The sequence below is a fragment of the Hemiscyllium ocellatum genome, chromosome 15, assembly GCF_020745735.1.
Source record: "Hemiscyllium ocellatum isolate sHemOce1 chromosome 15, sHemOce1.pat.X.cur, whole genome shotgun sequence".
Lineage (NCBI taxonomy): Eukaryota > Metazoa > Chordata > Chondrichthyes > Orectolobiformes > Hemiscylliidae > Hemiscyllium > Hemiscyllium ocellatum.
Window position 1 is genome coordinate 17971229 of NC_083415.1, and position 24655 is coordinate 17995883.

At 39.3% G+C, this 24655-nt stretch overlaps 1 protein-coding gene across 1 annotated transcript in view; it reads left to right on the forward strand.

The window, feature by feature from the left end:
- The window catches only part of ctnnbl1 (catenin, beta like 1), a 177624-nt gene that overhangs the window by 124973 nt on the left and 27996 nt on the right, over positions 1–24655 (forward strand). The window contains exons 13-15 of the mRNA XM_060836293.1: positions 13723–13803; positions 17621–17758; positions 20189–20261. Coding sequence (XP_060692276.1) covers positions 13723–13803; positions 17621–17758; positions 20189–20261 — 292 coding nt within the window. The remainder of the gene's footprint in view (positions 1–13722; positions 13804–17620; positions 17759–20188; positions 20262–24655) is intronic.

A 24655-nucleotide genomic window follows, 5' to 3' on the forward strand; every position in this document is an offset into this window, starting at 1 on the left:
CTCATAAATAGGGTGGCACTGTGGGTCACTGGTTAGCACTGTTGCCTCACAGCACCCAGGGTTCCAGCCTTGGGCAACGCTCTGTGTGGACTTTGCGCATTCTCCCCGTGTCTGCGTGGGTTTCCTTCAGGTGCTCCGGTTTCCTCCCAGAACCCAAAGATGTGCGTGTTAGATGAATTGGCCATGCTAAATAGCCCATTGTGTTCGGGGATGTGTACATCAGGTGCATTAGTCAGGCGTAAATGTAGGATAATAGGATAGGGGAATGGGTCTGGGTGGATTACCTGTCGGACGGTCGATGTGGACTTATTGGACCAAAGGGCATGTTTCCACACTGTAGGGATTTGTTTTGATTCGATTCAATTTGATTTGATTCTATTAAGCCAAGAACAATAGAGGATGGGAGAATGAAAGGAAGGTAAGTAGCCAGGATAAAGAAAATGGCAAATACCACTAATCTCAAAAGCTGAAGTAGTATCTGTCTTTGTCACACCAAAACAGTTTGATCAATGTTTATATCACAATAGCTATACTTTCAAGAAGTTTATTATGGAAATGGACAGAAGTGGTCTTCTCAGCAGAATACCAAGTAGCCCTTGATCAGCTGAAGGCAGCCCAATAAATGGATTTGTGTTGGTCATTCCTGACTTTGAACTGTTAAAATGACAATTAATGTGAGTGACACTTGGGTGAAGTCTTATGACAAGATGATGAGTCAGGAGAAGAGACGCCAGTGCAGAATTTTCCAAGAAATTAAACAAATGTCAAAGGAAGGACTCTCGCATGGATAGGAATTATTATTAGCTCTTCAGCAGTTTGAAGGACGTGGCCCAACATGGTTACATTGAAGCATTAATCTGCAGTAGCCATAATCTGTGAATGGTCATTGAAAAGTTTAAAACTTGAAATGCAAGGCAGCACAAATAGTTTATTGATTCACCCATTCAATTAAAGCTTGATGCATTGCTGGTAAAGATAATTTCATAGCAATTGCCTTGTCCTAATATAAAATGATGAAGTAAAAAATTAAAAGATTAGAACAGGTTCTGTAAGACATTTATAAGTGTGAGTAACAATGAATGAATATAAGTCTGTGTTGTTGTCTGTGTATTGCATACTTTGTAATGAAATGCATTTTTGAAATTTTTGATGCATTTAAGGAGTGGCTTTTAGTTTTCTTTATTCTTGGACTGTGGACTGCTATAACCAATGGGACTGTGCAAATCAATGGCTGTTATATTAAAAACTCAAGTTTATTGGAGCACATCATGAGTTGTATGCTGTGTTGCATTTTTACAGAACCAGGGACAGCAAATGCAGAACTGAGGCACAGTCACTCAGCAACAAAGTTTTGATTGGCTCCTGACCAGGTGACCAGGGGGCTCTTTGGGGTAATGCGACAGAGAACCACTCATTGTGCGATGAGCAAACAACAAAATAAATCTATTTCTGTCTGTATATCCTCTGTGAAAGTGTCAGAAAGTCGACATTAACAGCTAGCTGTATTCTAGTGAGTTGAATTTATTGTCACGTGTACCGAGGCACAATGAAAAGCTTTGTCATGCAAGCAATGCAGGCAGATCACATAGTTAAGTAGCATAGATAGCAAATAATAGGTAAACAGCAGCAAAAACAAAAACACCGATACAAACCAATGTTAAGAGTTTGTGAGTCCATTCAGTATTCTAACAACAGTAGTGTAGACACTGTTGCGAAACCAGCTGGTGCGTATGTTCAGGATTCTGTACCTTCTGCCCAATGCTAGAGGTTGTAGAAAAATATTGCCAGGGTGGGATGGATCTTTAAGAATTCTGGCGGCCTTTCCTTGACAGTGGCCCTGATAGATGGATTCTATAGATGGGAGGGTGGCCTTTGTGATTGTCCAGGCTGAGTTCACCACTCTCTGTAACGGTCTCAGATCTTGAATGGTACAGTTGCCATTCCAGATAGTGATACATCCAGACAGAATGCTCTTGATGGCGCACCTATAAAAGTTGGCAAGGGTATTCACCGTCATGCCAAATTTCCTCAGCTGCCTGAGAAAGGAGACTTTGTTGGGCCTTTGTAACTAGTGCATCCACATGAAGAGTCCAAGAAAGCTTGTTGTGGATGACCACTCCCAGGAGCTTGACACACTCCATTCATTCCACCTCTGTACTGTTAATGTGCAGGGGATCATGAGTAACATCCTGCCGAAAGTCAATAATGAATTCCTTGGTTTTGCTGGCATTGAGAGCTACGTTGTTCTCAGTGCACCATTTTTCCAGGTCTTCAACCTCCCATCTATAGCCTGTTTCGTTATCATCTGAGATTTGATCGACTATGGTGGTGTCATCAGCGATCTTGTAAATGGCATTAGTCTGGTATTTGGCAACGCAGTTATGGGTATACAGTGTGTAGATTGGAGGCTGAATACGCACCCCTGGAGGGCTCCAATGTTGAACGGTAGTGAGAATGAAATATTGTCCTCAATCTTCACTGATTGTGGCCTGTAGGTCAGGAAACTAAGGGTCCAGCTGCAGAGAATAGGGCTTAGTCCTAGATCACGAAGTTTAGTAATCAGTCTCGAGGGGATAATAGTATTGAAGGCTGAACTGTAGTCAATGAGTAGAATTCTTACATAACTGCTCTTGGTGTCAAGATGTTCCCAGGCTGAATGAAGGGCAACTGGTATGGTATTCGATGTGGATCTGTTGGACCGATAAGCAAATTGGATGGGGTCAAGAGTACTGGGGAGGCTGGAGGTTATTAATGCTATGACCAGCCTTTCAAAGCACTTCATGACCATCGAAGTTAGGGCCTCTGGGTGATAGTCATTGTGACATGCTGCATGAGCCTTCTTAGACACAGGGATGATGTTAGCCCTCTTGGAACAGGCAGGGACAGTGACCTACTGCAAGGAGAGGTTGAAGATGTCCGAGAAGGCCTCTGCCATTTGATCTGTGCATGCTCTGAGTGCACAGACTGGTACTCCTGTCTGGTCCGATTGCTTTCCTTGGATTCACACGAAGGAAATCTGATCAGACCTCTGATGCAGTGACTGTTGGGATAGGTTCGTCAGGACATATTGGAATGGGCGTTACCTCTCCGCTGAAATTCTGCTCAAAACAAGCAAAGAAGGTGTTGAGACGATCTGGGAGGGATATGTCTTCGTTTGCTATTTTGCACTGTCTCTTTTTAGAACCTGTGATGGCATTCAGTCCTTGCCAAAGTGTCTGTCTGGGTCTCTAGTTTGGATTGGTATTGGTCCGTGGCTGTCATAATGACTCTGCGAAAGTCATACTTGGATTCCTTACATTTGAGTGGTCTCCTGATCTGAAGGCCTCACACCTGATTTTTTAGCAGGTTCTGTGTGTCCTGATTCATCCAGGATTTCCCATTGGGGAACACCCGGATTGAGTTTGCTTTGCAAATCCTTTGTTACATGAGGAATACAATGCCTTTTAAAAATAGTGGAAGCATTCCCAATCGGTGAATCAAATAGACTGTCTCTGCAACCAACCTTGTGAAGAGCAAAGAATTAAAAGGAAAATACTTCAGTTTAATAAAACAAAGTAGTTCAGATGCTGGAGATCTGAAAAAAATCTGAAACTGCTGGAGAAACCCAGCAGATGTGACAGCATCTATGAGAGAAAACAGATCTTGGAGTCCATTGGCCCTTCTTCAGAATGAGAAGTATCTAGGGAAAAAAATATATTTATGGTTGATGGTGGGGGTGATGGATGTGAGGTGATTGATGGCAGTAGAGCCCAGGGAGAGGGGATAAAAGGGAAGGCAGGCCAAGGGATTGTTGATTGTAAGCCAGGGATGAAGAGAAGCTAGATAAAAACATAACAACCACTCCTGGGTCCCAACTGTATTTCAAGCTGAATTTTCCTATTTTTATTTTTCCACCCTTAATATTTGTGCCTTCACTATCTTTCTGTGTCTTTCTATTCCTTGTGAAAGGGTAAAGGTTTATATTTTGGTCAGTAGTGAGCAATTCCTATTTTCTAATTATCATTAATTAAAGATATAATGTCCGATTGAATAGTTATTTTTCTTGTTAAATCCAAAAATCTGGTGAGTGATTTCTTTGAATCCAAATTCAACAGTCAAGTAAATTGGGGACTTTGGATAGGTTGACTAAGTCTTTGCGTTGTGATGCCTTTGTTGCAACACACTACCACACCCTGCCAAATGCCCTCAAACCAGTCCAAGGAGATAGCCTTGTTTAAAGGCAAGTGTACGGCACTGTAATCCAGATGTGATTCAACTGGTCAAACTACTAGACTTTAAACTACACTTTATTCTTACAATATTTTACTACACTTTATTCTTGTACCACAGTTAAAGTACAAACAGAAAACAAATAATTGGCAAAACAGTTAACCAAATAATGTATAATTTAACTGCTACTCATCAAATATTCTAATCAAGCATGTTATGGACCAGGCCTGACCACCTCAAAACACTTGAAGAAGATAACCCAGATTCTAACGTTTCTAGTTGTTTTAAGCAGGTGTAGAGCGGTGTGAGGCAGCTGGCCCAACCACAGTTTCAAACAAACCAGAATTTATTTTACTCATGAACAAAAGAAAACAGAATTTAGAATAACATAACTATTTGAAAACGCAATTGACTCTATCGGAACTTAACGATGCTGTTCCAAATACTTGCAACATCCCCATAAACAGCCTCTTGGCAAAAAGCAAAGCTAAGATCAAACACGAGAGAGAGAGAGAGAGAGAGAGAGATGGTAGAGCGATTCAGCTTGGAACACCACTCTATAGCTGTTTCTCTGACCAGCAGCTTCAAAAAAACTGACTGCTTGCTAAAGCTAAACCAAACCAGAGATGAAGTGAGCTGGGAGATCTGGCCACTCCCCTTTCATTATACAAGTATTTGTTTAAAAATTTAAAAGCTGCTTCAAGTCGATAAACCCAGACATTTCAGAATCTGTTTGTTTACGGCCCCTCTGGGGAAATAAAAAAGCAAGGACAACCTAACCTTGTTAATGGAACAACATTGTCACAAGCAGTGTCCCATAAGCACTCTTGGCAAAAGCAAATTCAGTAAAACAGATTTCCTTCACTTGTTATCTTCTCTAGTCTAGAAGAAGACACACCGATAGATTTAATCTAGCAGCGTAGAGAGACCTCAAGTTTTTTGCAGTAGCAGAGAGAGCATTGTATTTAGCAACTTCAACAAGTGAAAATAAAATCTAAAATCCAGGTCTACTTTTATTGTCTAAATTTTAAAAAACACCAAAGCTGTTTACTATGCTTGCCATGGTGTAGACATCTCGGCACAAGGTTTACAACACCCCTCTTCAAGAGAAACGGGATGGGACAGAACAAATCCCTCTTAAAGGCACATCTCATCACACACTGAATAGCGTAATTATTTCCATTTAACTTTTGTGCTTTGAGCCAAGAAAGCCATGCATGCTAATTAATTTTTCACACTGGGCAAAATTGACCTTATGTATGTATATCAGTCATGTTCATATATTCAATTAATTATCATCATCACTAGCAAAGCAGCATTTATTGCTCGTCTGTAATTTCCTGCAAGAAGATGATGAGTAGCTGCCAAGTTGAACCACTGCTATACATGCGGTGGAGCTACAACACCTCCATTAGAGAGTGAGGTGCAGGATTTTAGTCTAATGACATTGAAATAATGATGGTCATATATCTAAGTCAGGGTGTATTTTAACTTGAAAGGAGTCATTGGTGTTGCAATGTGCTTGTTGCCATTTTCTTCTAGGTGGTAGGTGTTGGACAATGCTGTTGAAGGAGCTAATTTAACTTCTGCAGGGTCTCATTTATATGATCAACTCTGTTAGCATTGATCTCTACTGTATGTAGTTCTTCCCAATACAAGAATGCTTCCACCACCCCTGTTTTATTATTACATTGCCATATAGGTGTTTTAACTCACTTTGAATAGGATTAACCCTTGCATTACCTTGATGATAAGATTGCCTTCAAGAAAGGAGACAGAATGTAATGTGGGAACTACTGAGAAATCTTCCCACTTTCCATTGCTAGAAAGATCATTGTCCAAATCCTTGCTAGGTGCCTTCTCCCAGTCTCTGAGAAAATCCTTCCTGAAAGCCATTGTAGCTTCCAACAAAACCATGAAATTATGGTAATGGAATTGCCAAGCAGTGAATATCAAGAGAAATGCCAGGAACAATACCAATTACTTTACGTGGCCTTCATTGATCTGGCCAAGATTTTTGATTCAATCAGTCAGGAAGTGCTAAGGGAGAACATGTCAACTGGCAACTGTCTATTGAAATTTATCAATATCTTCTGTCTTCTCCATGACAAGATGTTATCGACAGTCTTCATGAAAGGTGATGTGAACATTTTCTTTGAGGTCAATCAGGGTCCTCGCCCTCGTCCTTTTCTCCATCTTTGCCACCATTCCTCATCTTGTCAAGGACAAGCTTCCCAGTGATATGGACATTGTCTCCAGGATGGATGGAAAACTTCAACCTCATCTGGTTGAAATCGAGAGGGAAATGATGCCAACCTCGCTCTTGGTACAGTATGTGGATGACAATGTCATCTCTGCTAAATGCCTTTGTAGAAGCACACAAGGAATTGACCTCAGTCTCAACTTCAATCTCAAAAGGACTCAAATCCTTTACCAGTCCTTCCCAGGTCAAACTTGGGCCCATCCCTCCATTGAGATCAACATGCAAGTACTCCAAAATGTGGAACATTTCCCTTACCTAGGAAGCTATCTCCCATTCAAGGCTGATATCAATGTGGAGATTCAACATCACATCCAATCTGCGAGTGCTACCTTCAAATGCCCCTCTATGACTCTAAGGATGAGAGTCCTTACAGACCATGCTGATACAAAGATCGTTGTGTATGAGGCAGTAAACTTTTCCAATCCTTCTCATGCCCCTGAAACTTGCACTACATATGGATGTCACCTTAATGCCCTTGAGAAGTACTATCAATGCTGTTTTGAGATGGGTTGTCCGCATCACCTGGGTGGACAAGCATAATAACATCATAATAACATCAGTATCCTCAAAGCAGCCAGTGGCACCAGCTTCGAGGCCAATTCCCTTGAACCTGTCACATGCTTAGGATGCCTGAGATCCCAACTGTCAAAGCAAATCCTCTTCACCCAACTCAAAGAAGGACCAAGGAAACGTTTCAAAAATTCCCAGAAGGCTTCCCTCAAGAAATGTAGCATAGATATTAATGCATGGGAGACTCATTTGGAAGAAACTGACTTAGCCGACACCTGTTGGCAAGAGGAAGTATGGGAAAGAAACCAGAGAAAAGAATGCCAATAATCTCAAGGACCATTCTCAATTCCTGCCAAATGTGTGCTGGACATAGAATCATAGAGATGTACAGAATGGAAGCCATTCTAACATTGAACTCACCAGTCACACAAGAAGCCAGAGAATCCATAACCAGTGGTGTAGAACTTCCTCGATGGACAATCATATTCATTAGTGAGTGATTGCCATCGACTACCTCTTACATTACGATTGACCATCTTTTATAGACCTCTGTTAATAATTTTAATAATCTTACTCATTTAGAGCTTTTGTCTACTTCCTCTCCCAGAACCAGTGTCAGTATCTTATGCGAAGTTACTTCTCTGTGCCTCAGCAGCTTTTTAGTTATGTATTAATTGTACCAATTTGTTTGTTTCTCTGCCACTATTCACAAGGCTCTGGAAACAGTCCAAAAATTATATCCTCTAGGTCCTGCTTATCAATTTAGGTCCTAACTTCTCCTTCAGTAGGTTTTTAGATTAGATACCCTACAGTATGGAAACGGGCCCTTCGGCCCAACAAGTCCAGTCGACTCTCCGAAGAGTAACCCACCCAGAGTTCCTATCCACATGATATGCCACCCATGTGATGTTCCACCAAAGGCTGCAAAAACTGAATTTATACTCCTTTCAAAGTTCACTTCCAGCGACTATGATCCATATATATTTTTCTGTTGCACTAGGTGTCACTCTTTATTGACTGTAGGATAGTTCTCCATAATTATATAGCTTCATATGAGTGCCTATTTCTGTGCTTTTGTTTGCCCCACCACCATCACTCACCACTGTCTCCTTGAAGCACTTTTTGAGCTGCAGTGCTTTGTCCTGCACTGCAATGTACCAAATGATCATGAGGATGACACAATTTTTTTCCTATGGTCAAAGACTTTGGAATGAACAGATGATCATTCAAATTTAACTATGTCAATAAGTGAGGCAATAGATTTGACTAATTGTTCCAGTTTGAGTGGAGGAAAGCTGGTTGTTGGAGAGAATTGAGAATTTTGGTTTGCAACAAAGCAAAGTAGCACATCAAATGGATAAAGCCATGAACATCTGACTTGCATATTAATTTTCACATAGCTGCTTACAAGTGCAACGTGTTAGAGCTTTTTAGTATACTCTGGCTGGCTGGATTAAACAATCTTCCATCTGTCCTAACATTTTCCTCTCTATACTATGTGCATCTACTTTATGCAATAACTTTTTATATGGCACCTTGTCAAATTCTTTCTAAAAATCTAAGTACAGTACATCAATGGGCTCACCCCTATCTAGAGTATATGTTACTCTTTTGATAATTCCAATAAATTGGTTAAGTGTGATTTTTTTTTTCACAAACCCTAATTCTTGTCTGTATTGATCTATAGTGTCCTGTTGCTCTTATTGATTTGAGGGTTTCAATTTGTCACTTTCCAGTCCGATGGAAGCTTTCAGAAATACAGTCAATGTTGAGAAATTAACCCCTCATTAACCATCTCTTTTAAGACTGTAGGTTTGAAGTCCATCAGCACCCCAGAACTTGTCAGACTATAGCTCAATCAGATTGCTCAGTACTACATCCTTGATACTTATAATTCCAGCATATTCCTCCTTTTCTGCTTTCCAGCTATTACTGTTTTTTTTGTCTTTCTATAATGTAGATAGTTGCAAGTTATTTGTTCATATCCAATTCCTTATTTGCTGTTAACTTTCCATTCTAACTCTGGATGTCCAATACTCACTTTATTTACCCTTTCTATGTTAGATACTACAAAACCTTTTGCAGCCCATTTTTCATTTCCAACTGGATTCCTCATCTGTTCAAATTCCTTTCTCCTGATTAGCCTTTTAGTCATTCTCTGCTATTCTGTCCATCTGCCCGGCCACCCTTTTTTTTTGCTATTATATGCTTTTTCCTCAAGTTTGAATCTTTTTTTTTAACTGCTTTAGCTTACTCACATATGGTGGATCCTCCCCTTTGGATTTTTTCTTCTCATAGGAATATATTCGTTCTGAAGTATCCCCTTAAGTGTCTGCCAAAATGATCCATCTCCCAGCCTATACGTCTGTTCATTTAAGTTAGCTCAGCTTTCACGACTATTTAATTGCCCTTATTTCAATTGAAAATACTAGACTTAAACCCAGTCATCTCCCTTTCATACAGGATAGAGAATTAAAACATGGTGATCCACTCTGCCAAGACAAGCCTTACCCTGAGATCATTAATCTTGACATACTGCATAATACCAAGCCTAATAATATGTTATCTGGTTAGATCCACAACATGCTGCTCTGAAATATCTTCTCATAAACATCCCATGAACTCTTCATCCATGTCATAAATGCCTATTGCTTTTATTCCATTTTGTATAGGATAAAATCGCTCATGATTATTGCTGTTCGGGCTGAACTGGAGCACTCATTGACTTTCCCCATGACTTCCACCCCACCCTCAAATTCACTTGATCATCTCCCTCCCCTTTCTTGATCTCTCCATTTCCATCTGTGATGACAGTCTTCAGATGAACCTTTACTGTAAACCCACAAGCTCCCAAAACTATCTTCTCTCACTCAGTATCCTGCAATAACTCTATCCTTTTCTCCCAATTCCTCCGCTTCTGCCACATCTACCCGGAAGAGGAGACATTCCATTCCCAAGCATCCCAGATGTCCACCTATTTTTAACATGCGTTTCCCCTCTTTGTCATCAAGACAGCCCTCCACTGCACTTCCTCCATTCCCTGTTAGTGTTTTAAACCCTCCACTCTCTAAATGCAATAAAGAAGGGGTGTCCCTTGTCCTCACCTCCCACCCCACCAGTCCCTGCATTCAACACATCATTCTTAAACACTTGCATCAAATCCAATTAGACCCTGCCACCAAAAACATCTTCACCCCCCCACCCAACCCTTTGTGCCTTTCGCAAGGACTTTCCCTTCGCTAGTTCATGCCACTCTTCCCACCAACCCCCCCCCCCCCCCCCCCCCCACCAAAACCACCAGGTGCCTTCCCCTGCAATCTAAAAGATGCAAAGCCTGCCATCACATCACACCCTTCACCTCCTTCAAGCGCCTCAAACAGTCCTTCCAGGTGAGACAGTTCACCTGCCTCTCTCCCAATGTAGTTTACTGTATCCGGTGCTCCAGATGTGGTTTTCTGTACATTGAGTAGACCAAACGTAAACCCAGGGCATGTTTCTCTAAGCATCTCAGCTGGACCCGCATGGGTCAACTTGACCTTCCCAGTCACTGCCCATTTTAATTCTCCCTCCCACTCCAGCCCTCCCCTCTCTTCCATTCCTCTGACCGGCCCTTCCTTCCAGCCAACAACCGGATTCATTCCTTCCATCAACCAGCCAGGCCATACCCTCTACCTGTGTTCACCTATCCCCACCTTACCATCCTTCCAACCCCTCCCTCCCTCCACCCCCCCCCCTTAATCTGCAGCCCCCGTTACACCCACCCACTCACCTTCCACCCTGAAGAAGGGTTCCACCTGAAACATTGACTTCTCCACCCCTTGATGCTGCCTGGCTTGCTGTGTTCTTCCAGCCTCCTGCATGTCCCTTTATAACAAGCACCCAATATTTCGTATTGTAAGCTTCATCCTCCATTATAGTTACTGTCTGGAGTCTACAAACCACTCCCACTAATGCCTTGGTTCCCTTTTGCTCCTCATCTCCACCCAAACTGATTCGACATCCTGATCACCTGAATCCAAGGTCATCTCTGAGTATTGTATCAAAAACATCTTTCTGACTGTCATATACTCCTCAACGCTCAGGATCCAATCCTTGCCATCCTGCAGCCATATCTCCATAATTTACTTCAGTGTATGCTGTTATTTAGTTTGATGTATGACTGTTGCGTGCATTCAGGTGCTAAACCTTTAATTTTAACTTTTTGTTGTCTTTGTAATATCTAGTCTTGATTATTGATATATCCCTGTTTAATCTCTGTCCTTTCCTACCATTCTTTGATCTTTGTTGCCCAGATTACGTTTTGTTCTACCTAGACTTCACACCATGATTTGTGACGTTTACCCAAGCTGGATCCCTTGTCCCCCATATCTAATTCAAAGTTTTCTCTAATTTCTAGTTATGTGGATCATTAGAATACCAGTTTCAGCATGACTTGGGTATAACATGTCCCAATAACACAAACCTCATTTTTATTAGTACTGGTATTAGTGCTCCATGAAACAGAACCCAGTTCTCCCATATCAATCATTGAATCATGTATTTATTTCCATAATCATATTCACTTTATACTAATTCATATGAGGCTAAAGTAGTAATCCAGAGATTAAAACCTTTAAATTGCTTTTGATTTTAGTGCCTGGCATCAGATACTGTCCGAGAACCTGTTTCTTAGTTCTGCCAGTCATTGGTGCCTCCCCATCCTGCAGTAATTAAACTGTATCTTCCTTCTTGCTGTTGTTTTGAAGTTAGTGATGTGCCCTGAGTCTCAACCTCAATTTATGTCCAATACTTGCAAAAATATTCTCACATTTACATGTTGTAACTGAGTTTGCAGTACAGTTTGTTTTCCGAGTATGTTGTTTCTACTTGTACTTAAAGATGGGTCACAATCAATCAACTGGAACTCAAGTGATGGATTATGAACACCTTGTGCTATTCAAAGCAATACAGTATGTTGACTATTTTCTTTGAAATAGATAAAGTCTTGAGGCCTTAAAAATAGGTCTCCTTAATTAAATGAAGTAGGAATATCTTAAGGTACACTTAAATGGAAGATCAAAGGAACAGAATGTTCAATTAAAAGGTAGAAGGAACATTTGGCTTATTGCTACAGAAACTGTGTTCAGAAGGGTGAGAATTGACCACAGCTAGCCTTTCAGATGTTGAAACATTTGCATTGTGTCCATAGTAAATAGAAGTCGACTGCTTTTTAAAAAAGTGGTGATCCTTCCCCAGACCCCTCGTGCATTAACAAAAAATAACTTTCTCATCAACTGGGAAGTTTTAATTTTGATGAATTGCAAGTAACTCTAATCAATGTTTTTAGACACGTTATGACACGTCTCTGGGGCACTTGGAATTTGAATGTCAAAAAAGATCATCTCTGTTGCTGTCCCTCTGCTCTGTGTCCTTGAACAATTTATTTCTTCCTAACAAAAATCATATTGTTAACTGAAGTGAAAGATACATTGAGCAAGCTGAGAGTTGTATGGAAACCAAAGGACAAAGCCTTTAACTGTCTTTGTCAGATTCATATGCACATGGTTACTCTGCATTTTCACATATATTTGGAATATTTCTGCTTCTGTAACTGGACTAACAGTATGTTGTGACAATTCTATGAAAACATATTTGCACAGGTATGAATAAAATTAATGTTTTAAAGTGTTTTCTATAACACTCAAGGACTTAATTAATTCAATGCCCAGTCACAGTATTTATGCAACGTTATTGACTAAGATTTCCAAAAAGCATTTATTTCCAATAATGACTGCCATTTTGAAAAAGTATATTAGCTTGAGCTTGGTGTTGCTAGTGAGTTTTCCATTTCCACATTTATATGTAGGTTTTGCATCATCATTGTGCAGCACGATACCAATAGAATTGCAGAAATACACATGCTTTATATAGCCAATGTGTATTTATATTTTCAATTGAATATTATGCATTATTTCAAATAAATGCACCTGGTTTTGAACCAGACATTGTGATGAAATGGACTGTCATGGTGCAAGACGCTCATGGGACAATCCATTCACTCCATAGTCATTCAATGTGCAGTGCCCCAACTTCTCTTCCCTGTCCCAAGTTGTTCATTTAAAGGCTGCAGGTTAGTAAAGCCATTGAGAATTTCAAGATCTATTTTTTATATTTCAAGTGATTGTTTTAGTTAGTAGTGACGCATTGTCACTACCGTGCATCCTAGATAATTTTCATACGCTCAAGTAGGTTCCAGATGACTTAATTACCACCACCAGAGTTGTCACAACATGTCTAAACAGGTTAAATAAAAGTTGTGACTGTGTTCAATAGAGAAAGCTAAAAATGGCCTGTGATTTGAACACTGCTATCTAATTTTTCCAACCAGGGTGTACTACTACTGCAGTCTTACCACACTGTAAGATATGGTAGTTTAACATAATACTGGCTTTGTTTAAGGGTCAAAAGGCATAGGGCTGGAAAAGCACAGGTCAGGCAGCATCCGAGGAGCAGGAGTGTTGACATTTCGGATATAAGCCCTTCATCAGCACTATCTGACGAAGGGCTTATGTACGAAGCATAGACTTTGCTGCTCCTCAGATGCTGCCTGACCTGCAGTGCTTTACAGTGCCACGCTTTTTGATTCTGACCTCCAGCATCTGTAGTCCTCAATTTCTCCCACTGGCTTTAGGTCATGTATGTTTCAAAAAGCTAGCTGGTTTATGTAGTCCATAATTGATGGCTATTTGTCTTTCTTACAGGTTGACCGACTGATGGAGTTGCATTTTAAATACCTGGAAGCTGTGCAAGTGGCTGACAAGAAGATTGAAGGAGAAAAACATGTATGCATTAGTTAGTCTGGCTACAATCGTGGCTTATGGTTCTTACGAGCTATCATGTTATCTCTGGCATAGTGGCTTGCTAATTAAATTGATACTATGGGCATACAACCCCATGGAACTTGGGAGAAAAATTGGGTTAGTGGGTTGTAGGTGACCATTCATTTAAGTCTATATTGATTTTTGTTTTAGGTGACATGCTGTGTGCTGAATATGTTAACTGTGGGAAGGTATCATACAAATTTAGTTCATCATAACTAATGTTCAGGGTTACATGTTCAATCGTGCCTTCTGAATTACTCCAGAGAATTGAGTATTCATTGCCTGCGACAGGAGCTGTTCTTTGTGCTTTCATAATGAAGGTAAACAAAGTTAAATCAAGTAAAATTCACAGTCTACTGGAGAAACAAAATCTCTGGAAAGCACGTCAAGCAAAAAGTACTCTGCCAAATGTGTCCGTAGCTCTGTTGAAGCATCAAATTATTGAGGCATGAACCACACTGGTCTCACTTGCCTAAAATGCAAAACAGGAATTTGAATTCACCTAACTATTAACCTATAATCAAAACGGGGAACATAAGTTTCATAGGGCTTTGCAACATGGAAAAAGGCCCTTAGGCCAGTGTTGTATTATCTGTTTACTGCAGACTCATTTTCCGGTACTTGGCCCATAGCCTTGATTCATTCATGGCATAAGGGCATCACTGACTGGGCTAGCATTTATTGCCCATCCCTAATTACCCAGAGGGGTCAAGAAGGAGAAAGTGAGGACTGCGAATGCTGGAGATCAGAGTTGAAAAGTGTGGTGCTGAGGGCTCCATATTGCCGTTGAAATGGAATCGCATGTCGGCCAGACCAAGTAATGATGGCAGTTTCCTTCCCTGAAGAACATCAGTGAACCAGATGAGTTTTTGTTTTCCCTGACAATTGGTGATGGATTCATTGACGTCATTGTACTCTCAATTCCAGATTTTTATTGAATTCAAAAGCCACAATCTGCCATGGCGGGATTTGAACCTGGGTCTCTGGATTAACAATCCAGTGATAATATCACTTGGCCATCACCTCAACCTTGTATGCTGTGGTGTTTCATGTTCAACTAAATGTTACTTAAGTATCTTGAGAGTTCCAACTTCCATCCTTTTAGGTTGTGTGTTCTGAACAACCCACTATCCTCTGGGTTAAAAAAAAATTCTTCCATAAATCTTCTCCAAACCCCTACCCCTTACATTGAATCTATGCCCCCAGGTTATTGACCCATGGACTCAGTGAAATGTATCTTCCTATCTACTCAATATATGCCCTTTGAATTTTATATACCCCAGGTTGTGGTTGCTTTCCTTAGAGAAGGCTGAGCAGTGGGACCTTTCTTATTCCTCCATAGTTAAGATGTTGCAGCCCAGGCTTGGTGAATCACTCTTCTCTGGAGCAATCATATCCTCCTAATGGTGTGGTAACCAGAGTTGTACACAGTACTCCAAAGGTCACCTAACTAATGTCCTGTGCAGCTCCACCATAAGATCCTTAGTCTTTTATTCAGTGCCTCAGCTGATAAATGCAATAAATATTCTCAACCGCTTTATTCACCTATCCTGCCTTCAAGGATCAGCGGACATAGATCCCAAGATACCTCCGATCCCCTGTACTACTTGACGTTTTAATCCTTCCATAATATATCATTTCTCGCTTTTCACAATAAAATTACATTTGCCACTGTTCTGAGCATTTAACCAGCCCATCCACATCGTTTTATAGTCAAAGGCTTTCCCCCTTGCTATTTACTACAGCACCAGAGATATTTGTTAAGAATACCATAGAACCAAGCCAGCAGTAATTTTTCCAGATTATTATGGTTTAAAATTCAGTGTTGTGCATAATTTCCAAACTCATGAATAAATCTGTTCAAAAAATCTACATTGGAAGAGTAAGTATGTTTTAACAAAAAAAGACCCAAGGTAGAAAATGTGCATAAGAAGCAAAATTAATAAATTGAAGATAACATTAATGAGATGTGTTAACCTTGAATGGGACCATATCACTTGAGAGTATGCTTGATGCATAACAAATATGACTTGTGATATGTTTGTAAATCAGCTCTGGCTGTTTTGCTTGTTTGTCCTTTCTGTTACTAGTTTGTCTGGTGTGGTAAGCATTAGTTGGGTTTTAAAAGTGAGGACTAAGATATACTATAGATCCAGAATTGAAGAATAAATAGTTTATTTAAGTGCTGTACTTAGAAGTAGAATTCAATATGAAACCTCCAGTATGAGACTTGGGGTAAGTTGCAAATTAGATTTGGCATAAATATAAACTGTTCTGATCTCTTTCCATTGGATAAAATGAAAACGCACTGAGGACAAAATAATGGATACACTGCAGCAAGTTTGAATATTAGAATGTCTGATTATATTCACATAGCCCACTTGAGAACAGCTCATTTGTCAATATTTGAGTATCCTTCTGATCTGCATGGTTCAATAGTGGACTACGTGATGGTTTCAGATGTTGTCAGAATGCTTTCTTCTTATGGAAGTCTGCTTATTGCTTTCAAAATATTCCTTACAAGATAAGATTACTAACCTTGAAATCACTAAATATATGATATTCTAATTGCAGCATTACTTAAAAATCTTGAGCAATGTTCACCATAAGGATAGTGTTTCTTGGAAGCTTAAAGGATACATCTCTTGAATTTAAAGCAAAAAATGTCCCACCACAATGCTTATTTTCCTTGAGTCAGATGTTTTGAACTGCAAATTTTCAAGATGATAACCTATGGGTTTCATGTCAACTGGTAGTAATTCTGCTTAGAGTATAATGGATCTATCTCCAAGGTTACATTGAAAAGGTCCGAGAGCTTTGTTATTAAATTTTAAATATATCTGATAGACTAATGATTTAATTGCCATTAAAGCATTTGATATTGCCTGCCAAGTTTATACCTTTATGATTCACTTCTAGAAGATGTAGTATCACAGATCTTTTTATTAAGTAGAGAGCAGTCTGTTGAACATAGCAATTAACCAATTGTCTTAAAGAGAAGAATGTACAATTGCAGCCTGACTTCGTAATACAGTCTACTTCATTTAAGTGTACATGAAGATGAACTTAAAAGTTCTGACATGCTCGTCCCAACTTGATTGTAAGATGTTTCTATCTTGTCAAGTGTGATCATTTTTAATCAAAGAATATAATAAGTTCTTAAGTTAATAACTTGTATCTAAATTAATGTGAGCTCTAATATATTAATAGTTCATGCATGTATATCTGTTAAAATGATCAATTCAAGATAACTGTAAACTCACTGTTCACTTTGGACAATTTGTTCAGACTCTTGAAAGTCTTATTAGCTATAAAATTGTCACAAATGAAGAATGTAATTGAAAATTCAGTCAAAGTCCCAGCATGTTCTACAACCAAGAATTACTTTTGAATTGCTTTAATTACTTCTGTGGAAACAAGCTAAAGTAATGCAATTTAGCTTTATATGTTGGATTCCAGAGTTATTTAAATTTCCTTTTTTTTAAAATAAAAAAAACTGAAGAGTGTTTCAAAATAATTTCATATTTGCAGCCTACCACGTATTCTCAAACATAACTCGTATTGTGAAATTGATGCCTTTTTACTTGAACCTTGAAATCATCTACATCTTGTAAATCATTTATTTTGATCCTTCCCTTGCTATCTTGTCACCATTTTAAGTAGATTACTTGGTCAAGACCATAAAGAAAATAAAGCCAATAATTCAATTATGATAGATGCAAATGATCTTGTTTAACAGTATTTCTCCTCTGTTTTTGTGCTATTTTGTTCCTTTTAGGATATGGTCCGTCAAGGGGAAATAATTGATGATGATATGGAAGATGAATTTTATCTGAGGCGATTGGATGCCGGCCTCTTTGTCCTTCAGCTGGTTTGCTACATTATGGTAGAGAGCTGCAATGCAAATATCCCTCAGGTGATTTAAGAATCCACTCATTAAGAATACGACTTGTTCAAATACATCTATCTGTGTGATGTGTGCATTCTATGTTACCATCTGACAGAGCGTTGAGGCTAACTTTTAAAAATAATCAGTTATGATTAATTTGAGTGAGCTATGTTGAGTGAGCTACCTTCATGGCACAAACAAAAGTTAGATTGTGGGCATTATTTTCTTTGTCATCACACAAGATTATGGTCCTGGTTTTGATATTGTTCATCCTAAAATTGCTTGTAATGCAGCTTATGTCTGTTTGAGGACTGAGCCTTAAGGAGGATAAATATTAGATTAGATTAGATTACTTACAGTGTGGAAACAGGCCCTTCGGCCCAATAAGTCCACACCGACCTGCCGAAGCGCGACTCACCCATACCCCTACATTTACCCCTTACCTAACACTACGGGCAATTTAGCATGGCCAATTCACCTGACCCGCACATCTTTGGACTGTGGGAGGAAACCGGAGCACCCGGAGGAAACCCACGCAGACATGGGGAGAATGTGCAAACTCCACACAGTCAGTCGCCTGAGTGGGGAATTGAACCCGGGTCTCAGGCGCTGTGAGGCAGCAGTGCTAACCACTGTGCCACCGTGCCGCCCAAACAATTCATTCATTCTTTCATTAGTAAGTTTATAGATTTTGCAACATTATAGGCACCTAGAAGCACCAGTAAGGCTGCAATTATCTCTCCAATTTCCATTTTCTCTTGGAAACAGCAGTCAAATGGCACAACCACAAATCTGTTTCTTGCCTATTTTGTTACATACCTAACCTTCAGATGGAAATAAAGCCATGTTTAAGGCATAGCGTTTTTGTTGGGAAAGAATTCAGTGACTTTAATTTTGATGGTATTGAGTTGAATGCAGTTCATATCAGCTAAGCAGTTAAATGTACATTGGCCTACAAGACGTAAAGATGCTTGTAAAGATGTAAAAGATTGGGCTGAAATTTCTTATACCATCAGTTTATGTCTGACACATTTGGCCCTTAAGACATCCTCCTGCCATCCTAAGATTGTAGACTTCCATTCATTATAAGTGTTTCTGACATCTTAAGTTTGGGCACCCCAAGTCAGAACACTGGGAGTTGTAACATTCTTGAATTATGAAGACTGTCTCACTTCATTGTCTGTCTCTCACGCTTTCTCTCTGTCCCTGTTTGTGTATGTGCCTCACTCTGCCTTTCCCCCTCTCTTTCTTCCTGTCTTTCTCTCTCCCTCCCACTGTCTGTCTCTCAATTTATTCGCCCTCTCTGTCTCTGTACTTCTGTTTCTTTCTGTGTCTCTCTCTTTTCTCTCATTTTGTGTTTCTCTCTGTCTGTCTGTCTCTCCCTCCCTCTCCTATACTCTATTTTTCTATATCAGAATTTCAACTCATTGTCAACTATAGTTAACAAAAGTTGCAACTTAATTAGCCACTACCCAGAATTTCAACCAAATTCTGCTCGAGTTGTTTCCTTCCCTTGAACTGTACTAAACTGTCAAATTACACCGATTGAACAGAAAACTAGCCCTAGGAACGTTGTCACACCTGTAATTAACTTGTTGACCGTTTTTCTTCCTTATTTTTCATTCCCAGGAAGCCTGCTCCTTTGATTATTTACCAGAGTCCAGCTGTTTTTAACTAGAAAGTAACTCCTAATTCTTAAAAGGACCATCTGTCCACAAATAAAGCTTCTTCCTGCAAAATTGCATAGGCCATCACAAGTTTACAAATTTTATAACTCCAAGCACACATCCCCACAGCCTATGAAATTGAATATTAGAATGCTAATGCATTATTTCTTTAATTTATTTCACTTTGTTCATAAGCAGAAGAAACTGATGCAAGTAAGTGGGAAAATAAAATCAATGGAATCCCGGATGAATAGTTTCTACAGTTGCCCAGGGATAGTATTGCATATTGTCTGACTCGTAACTTGACCTTGAGAAGATTATTATGACAGCATCTTTAAATGGAGACAAGCATCATTGTTATTATAAGTGTTCTACACTGTAACCAGACTGCAGGAAAAAGTGTTCCATATATTGCAGTGCGCGTGGATTCTTTCAAGGTGTAGTCCTTAGATTTAGTCAAATAGGCTGGATGCATGGTACTGTTCTCTCCTCCAACCCACCAACACTGTGCGCTCGATATCCTCTCTCCTTTCCATCCCAAAGCACTCTCTTCCTTTTTACCTGAGCCCGCATTCTCCTGTCTTCCTTTATCCCAACTCTCTGCCTACCCTCTCCTTCGTTGATTTGAAGTTGCATTATTTATTTTGGTGCTCATGTATGACAGTTCCTTCCAAAGCAAATATGAAAAAAAACTGTGTGACAGACACTTGAAAAATAGTGAAACAAATTCTAGCTTTGTTTTGGTTTGACATTGGTGTTGTGTTGAGACTGTATTCATGTTTATTTTCAGATAAGACAGCGTGTACACCAGATCCTGAATATGCGAGGTGGCTCAACCAAAGTGGTTAGACATATAATGAGAGGTATGAGCATAATGTTTTGAGTGATAGCAATGTCCAATAATTTCAAATGCATCTCTTCTCCTTTGTTAACTCTGCACTCAGCTACCTTCTTTTTCAATAAATAAAATTAGCCTTGTCCAGATATGCATCCAGTTGTCCCCTGAATCCACCTATGCTATCTATTTCAGCGGTATGCTCCAATGATGTTCATATATCTATTATTATCATTGGACAGAAATGTTCTATTTTACTTCTCTTGTTCATAATCTTCAACCTGAGTCCTCTACATTAGTTTTGTCAGTTCATTTGGAGCCATGAGCTATTTGAGTAACAGTGAAGGTTTCAGGTTAGGTCTTCAATGCCAACCTAAGTTGTTGAACTTTTTTTCAGTGTGCATTCTTATTTATTATCTCTTTATCTGGTTGTTCTGATTTCATGCCCCTTCTGTACTATGTTACATTAATCCTACGAAACTCTCAGAAGTTAAAATGTGTGTTATGCTGTACAAATGATGGAATCACAGAATTTGATGTTTTACCTTTGCGTAGAGTTACTGGTAATAAACAAACAACATACCTGTTAGCTCTGTCAGAGCCATAAGGTTTTTTTTCTATTAGACAGAAACCTCTTTTATAATTAATTTGTACTTGTCAATATCGCATTGGAAGAATATAGAAAAATGATATTTCTTAAATGAGTTTAACCGTGTGTGTGGTGTGGATCAGAACCCTGCCAAGCTCTCATACCATTTGGCTTTAAGGAGATCAATTTGTTCTGGGAATACAGCTGTTGTTTGAAAATCCATACAAGCCAATGCATATGTTCTGTCATGGTCACCAGACTGAAATCACCAGATCCCCTCTTCTGTAGAAATTTTGAAATTTACAGTGAAATTCAATAATAATAGTCTATTCAAATTTTTAGTCTACTCATTGAGAGCTAAATGTTGCATATGCAAACTCTCTACTCTTCCCTATTATATGAAGTTTAATTGTAACAGCCAACAACTTGTGTCATACCCAATATATAATAAAGCCTCCCAAGATAATCATGAAGAGGAGGTTTCAAAGACATCTCCATTCTCAATGATCACTGCAAAAGAGAAGGAGGAAACATTTGCAAACAATTCCAGGAAAACAACAACTTGTATTTAGATAGCGCCATCAATGAGATGAATTATTTGAAGGCACCTCATAGGAACTGTCAAACTGTGACACAGCCACATGAAGTATTGAGTTAGATGACTAAAGACTTGGTTAGAAAGGTAGGTTTTACATAATAATTTAAATAAGTCAAACAAAATGGAGAGGAGGAGAGATCTAGGAAAGGTAGTCCTGATCTTGCAAGCTTGTTAAGACATAGGTAGCAGACTATACAATGACCTAAACTTTGTAGAGGCTAGAATATTGGAGACCAGGTAAGAATGTATTGGAATAGTCAAATCTATAAGTAAAAGCATGGATGGGGATTTCAGCAGCAGGTGACAAACTGAGTCAGAGGTAAGTCAGATGATGTTGCAGAGATAGAAATAGACTTTATGATATGCTTATGAGAGTAGAAACTCATCTGTGGTTCAAATCTGATGTCAATCTTGAAAATAGAGTGACTTAATCTAAAACTGTTGTCATGGAGAGGAATAGAGTTGGTAGTTAGGGAGCACAGTTTGGAGCAGGGATCAAAAAGTATGGCTTCAATCTTTCTGATCGAAACATAGGAACAAGAGTAGGCTATTCAGCCTGTCAAGCCTGTTCCACCATTTAATATAATCATACCTGATTGATTACTTCAATCCCTTTTACCCACACTATCCTCAAGAGAACGCGTACGCCATTGGTAATCAGAAGACTGTCAATATTTAAACAACTATTTAATTACAACAATTTATGTGATGTCTCCTAAGTATATTTTAGACACTTTCTAATTAATTTGTTATTCTGTTGGAAACTGTTCCAGTTTCTTTAACCATCCGTGGTTGCCTAACAGAATGGCACAAGTGTTATGCAATACAGCTATTATGGATGTAAGTTTGCTCACTGAGCTGGAAGGTTCATTTCCAGATATTTCATTACCGTACTAGGTAACATCATGAATGAGCCTTTGGTGAAGCACTGGTGGTATAGCCCACTTCTTATTTTTGTGTTTAGGTCTCCTTGGGTTGGTGATGTCATTTCCTGCTGTGATGTCATTCCCTGTTCATTTTCTCAGGGGTGGTAAATCTCAGGGGGAATCCAAGTCATTGCATTTGTTGATAGCTACCACCCACTGAGAAAAAGAACAGGAAATGACATCATCAACCCAAGGAAACCTAAACATATAAATAAAAAACGAGCCGTACCACCAGCGCTTCACCGGAGGCTCACTGATGATGTTACCTAGTATGGTGATGAAATGTCTGAAAACAAGCCTTCCAGCTCAACAAGCAAACTTACATTCTTCAACCTGAGCTACAAATCTTTTCAAAATTTGTTAACAACAATTATTTAAAAATGTGTTTCTGGAACTAAATTCACATCTTTTTAATGGGTTGTAATGTTTCCTGTCAAAGTATTCCAGAATTCAATGGATGCAATGACATAGCACGACACTGGTTAATTTTTCAATCTGTGCATATTCTATTATATATCCAACAATTAAATGATTCTAAGAAGTCTATAATACAACAGAAGTGGCTTATTCCCCTAACGTAACATGTTCTTTCAGGGAAGGTCTCTCTTGGTTTGTCAAATACAGCATAACTCATACATTAACAATCCACAGTGGGACAGTATACCATTCTGTAAACTTATTTACTGAAATATTTGAACTATTATTGCATGCAAATAGATACTTGTGGCTTTATATTACACACATTTAGGCTAATTTGCCTGTGACTGTGACAGTCGTTAGGCCCAGAGGGAGTACATAATGTTTCAGACGCAGCTGAAGAATAATGGATTGTGGGTTCATTAACTGCACATTCACAGCCTAATAAGTTTGTATTTGTTTTATTACTTCCCCCAGCTATATGTGAAGCGTAGTCCCATGACAAATGTGTTGAAATCAGCTGTAAAGCAGACCCAATTCAGCTCTTAGAGTAAAGAAATGGTTCAATTTTTAGTAGAAGGTCTGCTCTTCAAGGATCGTTGCCAGAAACCATATTTACAGGAAGCCAAGGATTCCTGAATGTCAACTCTGAAAATTACTGCTAAATAGTGGCTTTTTGAAAATCATAGTAAGTTGGATACGAACAGTTTTTCAAAAGGTCTTTGTTTTCTGTGCCCTTGCTTTTGCCCCCAAATATTGACTGGAAATATGATAGTTCACGTACCTTAGGTGGGTCAGTTAAATGCTCATCCGGGAGTTCAGTTATTAATGGTGTACCGCAAGGATTTGTTTTGAGACCACTGCTGTTTGTCATTTTTTATAAATGACCTAGATGAGAGCTTAGAAGGATGGGTTAATAAATTTGTGGATGACACTAAGGTCGGTGAAGTTGTGGATAGTGCTGAAGGGTGTTGCATGTTACAGAGGGACACAGATAAGCTCCTGAGCTGGGCTGAGAGGTGGCAAGTAGAGTTTAATGTGGAAAAGTGTGAGGTGGTTCACTTTGGAAGGAGCAACGGGAATAAAGGGTACTGGACTAATGGTAAGAATCTTGATAGTGTAGATGAGCAGAAAGATCTCGGTGTCCAGGTATATAGATCCCTGAATGTTGCCACCCAGGTTGATAGGGTTGTTAAGAAGGCATACAGTGTGTTAGCTTTTAATGTTAGACGGATTGAGTTTCAGAGTCATGACGTCATGTTGAGCTGTACAAAACTCTGGTGTGGCCGCACATGGAGTATTGCATGCACTTCTGGTCACCGCAATGTAGGAAGGATGTGAAAGCTTTGGAAAGGGTTCAGAGGCGATTTTCTAGGATGTTGCCTGGTATGGTGGGAAGGTCTTATGAGGAAAGGCTGAGGGACTTGAGGCTTTTTTCGATAGAGAGAAGAAGTTTGAAAGGTGATTTACTTGAGACATAAAAGATAATCAGAGGGTTAGATAGGGTGGACAGGGAGAGCCATTTTTCTCAGATGGTGATGGCTAGCATGAGGGGACATAGCTTTAAATTGAGAGGTGATAGATATAGGACAGATGTCCTATAGTTTCTTTACTCAGAGTAGTAGAGGCATGGACTGAACTACCTGAAACAGGAGTAGACTTGCCAACTTTACAGGAATTTAAATGGTCATTGGATAAACATATGGATGACAATGGAATAATGTAGTTTAAATGGGCTTCAAATTGGTTCCACATCTCGGCACAACATCGAGGGCCGAAGGGCCTGTACACACTGTCATGTTCTATGTTTTAAGGATTTTTAATAGGCTCATGAAAGAACAGTGGATATCCAAGATTTTGTAAAATATCTGAAATCTGTAGTCTCTCCTGCA